This window comes from Oncorhynchus clarkii, chromosome 7 (assembly GCF_045791955.1).
Source record: "Oncorhynchus clarkii lewisi isolate Uvic-CL-2024 chromosome 7, UVic_Ocla_1.0, whole genome shotgun sequence".
NCBI classification, from domain to species: domain Eukaryota; kingdom Metazoa; phylum Chordata; class Actinopteri; order Salmoniformes; family Salmonidae; genus Oncorhynchus; species Oncorhynchus clarkii.
In genome coordinates this window covers 78,459,013-78,472,771 of record NC_092153.1, presented here as the reverse complement: position 1 = coordinate 78,472,771, position 13,759 = coordinate 78,459,013, and the positions used below count along the sequence as shown (strand labels likewise).

The 13,759-nt window shown below is 44.3% G+C and overlaps 1 protein-coding gene across 2 annotated transcripts in view; it reads right to left on the bottom strand.

Annotated features, from left to right (window-relative positions):
• Nucleotides 1-13,759, bottom strand: part of LOC139413883 (ceramide synthase 5) — a 38,052-nt gene that overhangs the window by 13,869 nt on the left and 10,424 nt on the right. For both annotated transcript variants that reach the window (XM_071161722.1, XM_071161723.1), the window contains exons 2-6: nt 10,687-10,795; nt 9,240-9,370; nt 3,717-3,774; nt 3,567-3,617; nt 3,298-3,390 (exon numbers count right to left, since the gene is read on the bottom strand). In XM_071161722.1, the coding sequence (XP_071017823.1) occupies nt 3,298-3,390; nt 3,567-3,617; nt 3,717-3,774; nt 9,240-9,370; nt 10,687-10,795 (442 nt within the window). The remainder of the gene's footprint in view (nt 1-3,297; nt 3,391-3,566; nt 3,618-3,716; nt 3,775-9,239; nt 9,371-10,686; nt 10,796-13,759) is intronic.

Here is a 13,759-nt window from a genome sequence, read left to right as displayed (position 1 = left end):
TTTAAAGTTTTGCAAATTTATGTTAAAAATAAATACATCTGAAATACCTTATTTACATAAATATTCAGACCCTTTGCTAAGAGACTCGAAATTGAGCTCAGGTGCATCCTGTTTCCATTGATCATCCTTGAGATGTTTCTACAACTTGATTGGAGTCCACCTGTGGTAAACTATATTGATTGGATATGATTTGGAAAGGCACACACCTGTCTATATAACGCCCCACATTGACAGTGCATGTCAGAGCAAAAACCAAGCCATGAGGTTGAAGGAATTGTCCATAGCGCTCCGAGACGGGATTGTGTCGAGGCACAGATCTGGTGAAGGGTACCAAAAAATGTCAGCAGCATTGAAGGTCCCCAAGAACCCAGTTGCCTCCATCATTCTTAAATGGAAGAAGTTTGGAACCACCAAGACTCTTTTTAGAGCTGGCCGCCCGACCAAACGGAGCAATTAGGGGAGAAGGACCTTTGTCAGAGAGGTGACCAAGAACCAGATGATCACTCTGATAGAGCTCTTCAGTTCCTCTGTGGAGATGGGAGAACCTTCCAGAAGGACAACTCTACCATAAAGCAATCAGGCCTTTATGGTAGAGTGGCCAGACGGAAGCCACTTTTCAGTAAAAGGCACATGGTTGTTGGCTTGGAGTTTGCCAAAAGACACCTAAAGACTCTCAGACATTGAGAAACAAAATTCTCTGGTGACAGGAAAACCTGGCACCATCCCTACGGTGAAGCATGGTAGTGGCAGCATCATGCTGTGGGGATGTTTTTCAGCAGAAGGGACTGGGAGAATAGTCAGGATCGAGGCAAAGATGAACGGAGCAAAGTACAGAGAGATTCTTGATGAAAACCTGCTCCAGAGAGCTCAGCACCTCAGACTGGGACGAAGGTTTATTTTTTGTATTTCACCTTTATTTAACCAGGTAGGCAAGTTGAGAACAAGTTCTCATTTACAATTGCGACCTGGCCAAGATAAAGCAAAGCAGTTCGACACATACAACGACACAGAGTTACACATGGAGTAAAACAAACATACAGTCAATAATACAGTATAAACAAGTCTATATACGATGTGAGCAAATGAGGTGAGATAAGGGAGGTAAAGGCAAAAAAAGGCCATGGTGGCAAAGTAAATACAATATAGCAAGTAAAACACTGGAATGGTAGATTTGCAGTGGAAGAATGTGCAAAGTAGAGAGAGAAATAATGGGGTGCAAAGGAGCTAAATAAATAAATAAATAAAATAAATACAGTAGGGAAAGAGGTAGTTGTTTGGGCTAAATTATAGATGTACAGGTGCAGTAGTCTGTGAGCTGCTCTGAAAGTTTGTGCTTAAAGCTAGTGAGGGAGATAAGTGTTTCCAGTTTCAGAGATTTTTGTAGTTCGTTCCAGTCATTGGCAGCAGAGAACTGGAAGGAGAGGCGGCCAAATAAATAATTGGTTTTGGGGGTGACCAGAGAGATATACCTGCTGGAGCGCGTGCTACAGGTGGTGATGCTATGGTAACCAGCAAGCTGAGATAAGGGGGGACTTTACCTAGCAGGGTCTTGTAGATGACATGGAGCCAGTGGGTTTGGCGACGAGTATGAAGCGAGGGCCAGCCAACGAGAGCGTACAGGTTGCAATGGTGGGTAGTATATGGGGCTATGGTGACTAAATGGATTGCACTGTGATAGACTGCATCCAATTTGTTGAGTAGGGTATTGGAGGCTATTTTGTAAATGACATCGCCGAAGTCGAGGATTGGTAGGATGGTCAGTTTTACAAGGGTATGTTTGGCAGCATGAGTGAAGGATGCTTTGTTGCGAAATGGGAAGCCAATTCTAGATTTAACTTTGGATTGGAGATGTTTGATGTGGGTCTGGAAGGAGAGTTTACAGTCTAACCAGACACCTAAGTATTTGTAGTTGTCCACGTATTTTAAGTCAGAGCCGTCCAGAGTAGTGATGTTGGACAGGCGGGCAGGTGCAGGCAGCGATCGGTTGAAGAGCATGCATTTAGTTTTACTTGTATTTAAGAGCATTTGGAGGCCACGGAAGGAGAGTTGTATGGCATTGAAGCTTGCCTGGAGGGTTGTTAACACATTGTCCAAAGAAGGGCCAGAAGTATACAGAATGTTCATACAGAAGGTTCACCTTCCAACAGGACAAAGAGCCTAAGCACACAGCCAAGACAACGCAGTGGCTTCGGGACAAGTCTCTGAATGTCCTTGAGTGGCACAGCCAGAGCCCGGACCTGAACCAGATCGAACATCTCCGGAGACCTGAAAATAGCTGTGCAGCAATGCTTCCCATCCAACCTGACAGAGCTTGAGAGGATCTGCAGAGAAGAATGGGAGAAACTCCCCAAAAACAGGTGTGCCAAGCTTGTAGCGTCATACCCAAGAAGACTCAAGGCTGTAATCACTGCCAAAGGGGCTTCAACAAAGTACTGAGTAAAGGGTCTGAATACTTATGTAAATGTAATATTTCAGTTTTTTATTTTGAATAAATTAGCAAACATTTCTAATAACCTGTTTTTGCTTTGTCATTATGGGGTATTGTGATGTCATTATGGGGTATTGTGATGTCATTATGGGGTATTCTGTGTAGATTGAAGAGGGGAAAACATTTTTTTTAATCTATTTTAGAATAAGGCGGTAACATAAAATTTTGAAAAAGTCAAGGGGTCTGAATACTTCCCGAATGCACTGTAATCCTAATCTCAGTCTTACAAACTCCAACATAGCTTTAGCCTTATCCAACCCCGGCCAGATTTTCTTGCCCACATGGAATCCATGATGGAATATTATTATCCTAATATCACATAACTATAAATCCTGTCCCCTGTGCTGGAACTAGGCATTTAGAGGTTGAAACTAACAGCATTTCTGAGCAGAACCCATGCAACGTTTCATAATGGGGCGGCAGGGTAGCCTAGTGGTTAGAGCGTTAGACTAGTAACCGGAAGATTACAAGTTCAAACCTCCGAGCTGACAAGGTACAAATCTGTCGTTCTGCCCCTGAACAGGCAGTTAACCCCTAGACTGTCATTGAAAATAAGAATTTGTTCTTAACTGACTTGCCTAATTAAAATAAAAATAAAAAACCTTTCATAACGATACTAAACTGCTCTAATCCAGTGGAATCAAGGACATCCCTACACCTGACCTGTATTTCACAACAGAAATAAATATCTCAGCATACCTAGTAGTTTGTTTTTACATCTAGAGGCCAGTCTTTCTCCCCTTTCAAGTAGCGCTGTGTGTGTGTGTGTACGTTCCCATCAAACAGACAGCATCTGTTGCCCGTCTCACCTTGCGTTTGATGTCAGTAAACTGAGAGAACATGAGGGACCAGTAGAAGCCCAGCTCAGTCACATAGTAGTGGTACAGGCCTGGGGTCAGGACCTGTTAGATACCAACAGGGACCAAGACAGACAGGGTTTTTGTTAATACGGATAAAGACATTATTGAACGTGTATACCATACTGTTGTCTTCTTGTACCCTCCTGGGTTTACTAGGAAGTACTCTATCATTCCAAAATACATCCAACCAAATAAAGAGGAAGCCTGTATAACATCACCTGGTAGGGGTAGTTGTACCAGCAGTGGTGTGTATCCCACATCCATGGGCACTGTACAACACAGACAAACACAGTCAGTCTCAATTCAGTACACCAATGTTACATCAATAGGAAAAAATGTAATATACACACAATCACCACAAATCTCACCTGCCATAGAAAACGAATGCCATAGGTAAATATGCACAGATAAAATGTAGACCTCCACCTGTGAATACATGACAGGGCTGGGGTCAGACAGAACAATAGACTGTAAACTCCACCTGTAATACATGACAGGGCTGGGGTCAGACAGAACTATAGACTGTAAACTCCACCTGTAATACATGACAGGGCTGGGGTCAGACAGAACTATAGACTGTAAACTCCACCTGTAATACATGACAGGGCTGGGGTCAGACAGAACTATAGACTGTAAACTCCACCTGTAATACATGACAGGGCTGGGGTCAGACAGAACAATAGACTGTAAACTCCACCTGTAATACATGACAGGGCTGGGGTCAGACAGAACAATAGACTGTAAACTCCACCTGTAATACATGACAGGGCTGGGGTCAGACAGAACTATAGACTGTAAACTCCACCTGTAATACATGACAGGGCTGGGGTCAGACAGAACAATAGACTGTAAACTCCACCTGTAATACATGACAGGGCTGGGGTCAGACAGAACTATAGACTGTAAACTCCACCTGTAATACATGACAGGGCTGGGGTCAGACAGAACTATAGACTGTAAACTCCACCTGTAATACATGACAGGGCTGGGGTCAGACAGAACAATAGACTGTAAACTCCACCTGTAATACATGACAGGGCTGGGGTCAGACAGAACAATAGACTGTAAACTCCACCTGTAATACATGACAGGGCTGGGGTCAGACAGAACAATAGACTGTAAACTCCACCTGTAATACATGACAGGGCTGGGGTCAGACAGAACAATAGACTGTAAACTCCACCTGTAATACATGACAGGGCTGGGGTCAGACAGAACAATAGACTGTAAACTCCACCTGTAATACATGACAGGGCTGGGGTCAGACAGAACAATAGACTGTAAACTCCACCTGTAATACATGACAGGGCTGGGGTCAGACAGAACAATAGACTGTAAACTCCACCTGCTGACAGGGCTGGGGTCAGACAGAACAATAGACTGTAAACTCCACCTGGGACAGAACAATACTGTAAACTCCACCTGTAATACATGACAGGGCTGGGGTCAGACAGAACTGTGTAAACTCCACCTGTAATACATGACAGGGCTGGGGTCAGACAGAACAATAGACTGTAAACTCCACCTGTAATACATGACAGGGCTGGGGTCAGACAGAACAATAGACTGTAAACTCCACCTGTAATACATGACAGGGCTGGGGTCAGACAGAACAATAGACTGTAAACTCCACCTGTAATACATGACAGGGCTGGGGTCAGACAGAACAATAGACTGTAAACTCCACCTGTAATACTGTAAGGGCTGGGGTCAGACAGAACAATCTGTAAACTCCACCTGTAATACATGACAGGGCTGGGGTCAGACAGAACAATAGACTGTAAACTCCACCTGTAATACATGACAGGGCTGGGGTCAGACAGAACAATAGACTGTAAACTCCACCTGTAATACATGACAGGGCTGGGGTCAGACAGAACAATAGACTGTAAACTCCACCTGTAATACATGACAGGGCTGGGGTCAGACAGAACAATAGACTGTAAACTCCACCTGTAATACATGACAGGGCTGGGGTCAGACAGAACAATAGACTGTAAACTCCACCTGTAATACATGACAGGGCTGGGGTCAGACAGAACAATAGACTGTAAACTCCACCTGTAATACATGACAGGGCTGGGGTCAGACAGAACAATAGACTGTAAACTCCACCTGTAATACATGACAGGGCTGGGGTCAGACTAGACCACCTGTAATACATGACAGGGCTGGGGTCAGACAGAACAATAGACTGTAAACTCCACCTGTAATACATGACAGGGCTGGGGTCAGACAGAACTATAGACTGTAAACTCCACCTGTAATACATGACAGGGCTGGGGTCAGACAGAACAATAGACTGTAAACTCCACCTGTAATACATGACAGGGCTGGGGTCAGACAGAACAATAGACTGTAAACTCCACCTGTAGTACATGACAGGGCTGGGGTCAGACAGAACAATAGACTGTAAACTCCACCTGTAATACATGACAGGGCTGGGGTCAGACAGAACAATAGACTGTAAACTCCACCTGTAATACATGACAGGGCTGGGGTCAGACAGAACAATAGACTGTAAACTCCACCTGTGAATACATGACAGGGCTGGGGTCAGACAGAACAATAGACTGTAAACTCCACCTGTGAATACATGACAGGGCTGGGGTCAGACAGAACAATAGACTGTAAACTCCACCTGTAATACATGACAGGGCTGGGGTCAGACAGAACAATAGACTGTAAACTCCACCTGTAATACATGACAGGGCTGGGGTCAGACAGAACAATAGACTGTAAACTCCACCTGTAATACATGACAGGGCTGGGGTCAGACAGAACAATATAGACTGTAAACTCCACCTGTAATACATGACAGGGCTGGGGTCAGACAGAACAATAGACTGTAAACTCCACCTGTAATACATGACAGGGCTGGGGTCAGACAGAACAATAGACTGTAAACTCCACCTGTAATACATGACAGGGCTGGGGTCAGACAGAACAATAGACTGTAAACTCCACCTGTAATACATGACAGGGCTGGGGTCAGACAGAACTATAGACTGTAAACTCCACCTGTAATACATGACAGGGCTGGGGTCAGACAGAACAATAGACTGTAAACTCCACCTGTAATACATGACAGGGCTGGGGTCAGACAGAACTATAGACTGTAAACTCCACCTGTAATACATGACAGGGCTGGGGTCAGACAGAACAATAGACTGTAAACTCCACCTGTAATACATGACAGGGCTGGGGTCAGACAGAACAATAGACTGTAAACTCCACCTGTAATACATGACAGGGCTGGGGTCAGACAGAACAATAGACTGTAAACTCCACCTGTAATACATGACAGGGCTGGGGTCAGACAGAACAATAGACTGTAAACTCCACCTGTAATACATGACAGGGCTGGGGTCAGACAGAACAATAGACTGTAAACTCCACCTGTAATACATGACAGGGCTGGGGTCAGACAGAACAATAGACTGTAAACTCCACCTGTAATACATGACAGGGCTGGGGTCAGACAGAACTATAGACTGTAAACTCCACCTGTAATACATGACAGGGCTGGGGTCAGACAGAACTATAGACTGTAAACTCCACCTGTAATACATGACAGGGCTGGGGTCAGACAGAACAATAGACTGTTAACTCCACCTGTAATACATGACAGGGCTGGGGTCAGACAGAACTATAGACTGTAAACTCCACCTGTAATACATGACAGGGCTGGGGTCAGACAGAACTATAGACTGTAAACTCCACCTGTAATACATGACAGGGCTGGGGTCAGACAGAACAATAGACTGTAAACTCCACCTGTAATACATGACAGGGCTGGGGTCAGACAGAACAATAGACTGTAAACTCCACCTGTAATACATGACAGGGCTGGGGTCAGACAGAACTATAGACTGTAAAATAATGCGTGTCTCGGCCTCTGACCTTGCATGCACTTCATAATTACACACATCCTGATGAATCATGTATTGTAGTCAGTGATAGAACAAAGCCAGTAGTAATGACAGTAGTCAGATTCATTTACAAATTAGACCGCCACACACACACACATACCACATAACAACATGTGCACAATCCCACAGAGGTCAAGGGCAAACTCATTAGTCAATAAGAGCCATAAATCAAGACTAGATGTTATAGCTTATGATATGACCCTACATGTTCTGTACCTGGTTTAATAACTTACATGTTATGTACTGGGTTTGATAACCTATATGTCCTGTACTGGGTTTGATAACCTACATGTCCTGTACTGGGTTTGATAACCTACATGTACTGGGTTTAATAACATACATGTTCTGTACTGGGTTTGATAACCTACATGTCCTGTACTGGGTTTGATAACCTACATGTTCTGTACTGGGTTTGATAACCTACATGTCCTGTACTGGGATTGATAACCTACATGTCCTGTACATGGTTTGATAACCTACATGTCCTGTACCTGATTTGATAACCTACATGTCCTGTACTGGGTTGGATAACCTACATGTGCTGTACTGGGTTTGATAACCTACATGCTCTCACAGAACCTGGTGAGTATGCTGGGTTTAATAACCTACATGCTCTCACATAACTTGGTGAGTATGCTGGGTTTGATAACCTACATGCTCTCACAGAACTTGGTGAGTATGCTGGGTTTGATAACCTACATGCTCTCACAGAACTTGGTGAGTATGCTGGGTTTGATAACCCACATGCTCTCACAGAACTTGGTGAGTATGCTGGGTTTGATAACCTACATGATCTCACAGAACTTGGTGAGTATGCTGGGTTTGATAACCTACATGCTCTCACAGAACTTAGTGAGTATGCTGGGTTTGATAACCAACACGCTCTCACAGAACTTGGTGAGTATGCTGGGTTGGATAACCTACATGCTCTCACAGAACTTGGTGAGTATGCTGGGTTGGATAACCTACATGCTCTCACAGAACTTGGTGAGAATGCTGGGTTTGATAACCTACATGATCTCACATAACTTGGTGAGTATGCTGGGTTTGATAACCTACATGCTCTCACAGAACTTGGTGAGTATGCTGGGTTGGATAACCTACATGCTCTCACAGAACTTGGTGAGTATGCTGGGTTTGATAACCAACACGCTTTCACAGAACTTGGTGAGTATGCTGGGTTGGATAACCTACATGCTCTCACAGAACTTGGTGAGTATGCTGGGTTGGATAACCTACATGCTCTCACTGAACTTGGTGAGTATGCTGGGTTTGATAACCAACACGCTCTCACAGAACTTGGTGAGTATGCTGGGTTGGATAACCTACACGCTCTCACAGAACTTGGTGAGTATGCTGGGTTTGATAACCTACATGCTCTCACAGAACTTGGTGAGTATGCTGGGTTTGATAACCAACACGCTCTCACAGAACTTGGTGAGTATGCTGGGTTGGATAACCTACACGCTCTCACAGAACTTGGTGAGTATGCTGGGTTTGATAACCTACATGCTCTCACAGAACTTGGTGAGTATGCTGGGTTGGATAACCTACATGCTCTCACATAACTTGGCGAGTATGCTGGGTTGGATAACCTACATGCTCTCACAGAACTTGGTGAGTATGCTGGGTTGGATAACCTACATGCTCTCACAGAACTTGGTGAGTATGCTGGGTTGGATAACCTACATCCTCTCACATAACTTGGTGAGTATGCTGGGTTGGATAACCTACATGCTCTCACATAACTTGGTGAGTATGCTGGGTTGGATAACCTACATGCTCTCACATAACTTGGTGAGTATGCTGGGTTTGATAACCAACACGCTCTCACAGAACTTGGTGAGTATGCTGGGTTTGATAACCTACATGCTCTCACAGAACTTGGTGAGTAGGCTGGGTTTGATAACCTACATGCTCTCACAGAACTTGGTGAGTATGCTGGGTTTGATAACCTACATGCTCTCACAGAACTTGGTGAGTACGCTGGGTTTGTCCTGGTTGCGTCTGTGTCTGAACCATTGCTGAACCTTCCTCACATCCCAGTCCAGCTGCTTAGATAACCCATCCAGGTGTCGCCAGTCTGGGCACTGTGGGAGTGAGAGAGAGACAAGGGGGAGGGAGAGAGAGACAAGGGGGAGTGAGAGAGAGACAAGGGGGAGTGAGAGAGAGACAAGATAGACAAGGGAGAGTGAGAGAGAGACAAGGGGGAGTGAGAGAGAGACAAGGGGGAGTGAGAGAGAGACAAGGGGGAGGGACAGAGAGACAAGGGGGAGTGAGAGAGAGACAAGGGGGAGTGAGAGAGAGACAAGGGGGAGTGAGAGAGAGACAAGGGGGAGGGAGAGAGAGACAAGGGGGAGGGAGAGAGAGACAAGGGGGAGGGAGAGAGAGACAAGGGGGAGTGAGAGAGAGACAAGGGGGAGTGAGAGAGAGACAAGGGGGAGTGAGAGAGAGACAAGGTGGAGGGAGAGAGAGACAAGGGGGAGGGAGAGAGAGACAAAGGGGAGAGAGTAACATGGGGCATAGAGAGGGAGAAAGAGGGAGAGAGAGATAGGAGAAAGTATGACTAACAAGGGAAACTCAACACAGAAATTTGCTATAAAACAAAGGCATTCCTGGCCCACCAACACATCACAAGACATTACATCAGATGACAGGCCTAGGTCATAAGAGTATGATTTATGAGGGAGAATAGGAGGAAGGAGGAAGAGACGGATTCAGAGAGTGAGGCGGTTGAGATTTGGACAGGTGGGAGGGTGGGGGCATTAGGAGACTGACAGCACTTATTGTTCTTCAAGAGGAAATTATTTTCACAACTGACAATTTAGAGACAAGAGTCATGTCATCTAGGATTAAAAAAATGTGGGTAATTTTCACCATATTCCTATGTTTTCCATTAAATAATTCCCACCTTGGAATTTAGGGAAAGTTACTGGAATTTTGACAACTTAGACACGAGCGAGAGATGAAAGTAAGAGGAGCAGGAAGGAGGAAGAAACAAATGAAGAACTAAGGCATGTGAGACCAGTATAGTTTAGTATTGTGTAAGACCGCTGCATGGATGCGTGACAAGAGACATAAGGAGACAAAGGACAGCTGACAGACAAACAGTTCAATATTTTCCTTGTATCTAGTGTGGGTGGGTGTGTGGTGTGTGAGGGTAGCGTACCTTTGTGATGTGTGTGTGGAAGCGAGCTCACATGTGAAATGGATGTAAACACTGTAAAAACCTCATCTAATACCTTATTTGTGTGTGTCTGTGTGTGTGACAGCGAGTGTACCTTTGATAGATGTAAACACCTCTAATACCTTATTTGTGTGTGTGTGTGTGTGTGTGTGTGTGTGTGTGTGTGTGTGTGTGTGTGTGTGTGTGTGTGTGTGTGTGTGTGTGTGTGTGTGTGTATACCTTTGTGATGGATGTAAACACCTTCTCCAGGACAGGGTTGGGTGTGGCTCGCCAGTGGACTGAGGACGCGTGGATATGCAAGAGGAAGGCACATGGTCTGGCTATGAACCTGAAGGAAAACCAGCAGTGAAAGCCGATCTCTATCTTATTGCTATTAGCTGTATACAGGGCATTAAGAAAATATTCAGACCCCTTTGACTTTCTTCACATTTTGTTACGTTATAGCCTTATTCTAAAATTAAAATATATATTTCAATCAATCAATAATCAATCTGCACACAATAACCCATATTGACAAAGCATTTTGTTTTAATGTTAGCAAATGTATAAAAAATACTAAACAGAAATACCTTATTTACCTACTGTAAGTTTTCAGACCATTTGCTATGAGACACCAAATGAAGCTCAGTTGCATCCTGTTTCCATTAATCATCCTTCAGATGCTTCTACAACTTGACTAAAGTCCACCTGTGGTAAATTCAACTGATTGTACATGATTTGAAAAGGCAAACACCTGTCTATATAAGGTCCCACAGTTGACAGTGCATGTCAGAGAAAAAACCAAGCCATGAGGCCGAAGCTCCAAGACAGGATTGTGTCGAGGCACAGATCTGGGGATGGGTACCAAAAAATGTCAGCAGCATTGAAGGTCCCCAAGAACACAGTGACCTCCATCATTCTTAAATGAAAGTAGTTATGAACCACCAAGACTTTTCCAAGAGCTGGCTGCCCGGCCAAACTGAGCAATCGGGAGAGAAGGGCCTTGGTCAGGGAGGTGAACAAGAACCCGATGGTCACTCTGACAGAGCTCCAGAGTTCCTCTGTGGAGATGGAAGAACCTTCCAGAAGGACAACCATCTCTGCAGCACTCCACCAATCAGGCCTTTATGGTAGAGTGGCCAGATGGAAGCCACTCCTCAGTAAAAGGCACATGACAGCCCGCTTGGAGTTAGCCAAAAGGCACCTAAAGGACTCTCAGACCAAGATTGAACTCTTTGGCCTGAATGCCAAGCGTCACGTCTGGGGGAAACCAGGCTCCGCTCATTACCTGGCCAATACCATCCTTACGGTGAAGCATGGTGGTGGCAGTATCATGCTGTGGGTATGTTTTTCAGCGGCAGGGACTGGGAGACTGGTTTCGGGACAAGTCTCTGAATGTCCTTGAGTGGGCCAGCCAGTGTCCGTCTTGAACCCGATCGAACATCTCTGAAAATAGCTGTGCAGCGACGCTCCCCCTTCCAACCTGACAAGAACTGGAAGAATGGGAGAAACTCTGCAAATACAGGTGCCAAGCTTGTAGCGTCATACCCAAGAAGACTTGAGGCTGTAATCGTTGCCAAAGGTACTTCAACAAAGTACTGAGTAAAGGGTCTGAATACTTATGTAAATGTGATATCAGGTTTTATTTTAGCAAACATTTCTAAAAACCTGTTTTTAATTTGTCATTATGGGGTATTGTGTGTAGATTGATGAGGGGAAAAAACTATTTAATCAAATTTAGAATAAGGCTGTAAGGTAACAAAATGTTGAAAAAGTCAAGGGGTCTGAATACTTTCTGCACTGTATTCACAATACTGCATTCTGATTGGCTGGGCCTGGCTCCCAAGTGGGTAGGCCAATGTCCTCCCAGGCCCACCCATGGCTGCACCCCTGCCCAGTCATGTGAAATCCATAGATTAAGGCCTAATGAATTTATTTAAATTCTGCTTTCCTTATGTGAACTGTAACTCAGTAAAATTGTGAAATTGCTGCATTTTTAATTAATATTTTTGTTCAATATATATACACACAATGCAAACAATCGCACTTACAGATGGACTCATTATAAACCTATCTATCAGTGAAGGAAGCCTTATCAGAATACACAATTTAAAAATCTTATCATTTCAATTCTCACACCGCTTTCATTCTCATTTCTATTCTTATATTCACACAATGCAATCTCTCCCAATGTCTCCCAATCTCTCCCAATGTCTCCCAATGTCTCCCAATGTCTCCCAATCTCTCCCAATGTCTCCCAATGTCTCCCAATCTCTCCCAATGTCTCCCAATGTCTCCCAATGTCTCCCAATCTCTCCCAATCTCTCCCAATGTTTCCCAATGTATTCCAATGTCTCCCAATCTCTCCCAATGTCTCCCAATCTCTCCCAATGTCTCCCAATCTCTCCCAATGTATCCCAATCTCTCCCAATGTATTCCAATGTCTTGTTTGATAAACATTTTTAAAAGATGTTATATCCATCATGTCAATATTTTGACAATATTTGTCCAACACCAGCCAAAAGACAAAGAGAGTAGAGATTAAATACACAGAAACACATTAAAAAGAACAAGACTGTCACAACTCGATGGTCACTCTGACAGAGTACCAGAGTTCCTCTGTGGAGATGTGAGAAACTTCCAGAAGGTCAACCATCTCTGCAGCACTCCACCAATCAGACCTTTATGGTAGAGTAGCCAGACGGAAGCCACTCAGTGAAAGGCACATGACTGCCTGCTTAGAGTTTGCCAAAAGGCACCTTAATGACACTCAGACCATGAGAAACAAGAATCTCTGTTCTGATGAAACCAAGACTGAACTCTTTGGCCTGAATCCCAAGCGTCACATCTGGAGGAAACCAGGCACCACTCATCACCTGGCCAATACCAGCCCAACGGTGAAGCATGGTGGTGGCAGTATCATGCTGTGGGTACGTTTGTCAGCGGCAGGAACTGGGAGACAAGTCAGGATTGAGGGAAAGATGAACGGACCAAAGTACAGAGAGATCATTGATGAAAACCTGCTCCATTTGTATTCTCACACTGCTTTCATTCTCATTTGCATTCTCATACTGCTTTCATTCTCATTTGTATTCTCACACTGCTTTCATTCTCATTTGTATTCTCATACTGCTTTCATTCTCATCTGTATTCTCATACTGCTTTCATTCTCATTTGTATTCTCACACCGCTTTCATTCTCATTTCTATTCTTATATTCACACAATGCAATGTCTCCCAATGTTTCCCAACGTCTCCCAATGTCTTACATGACTTGTTTGATAAAGATTTTTCAAAGATTTTATGTCCATCGA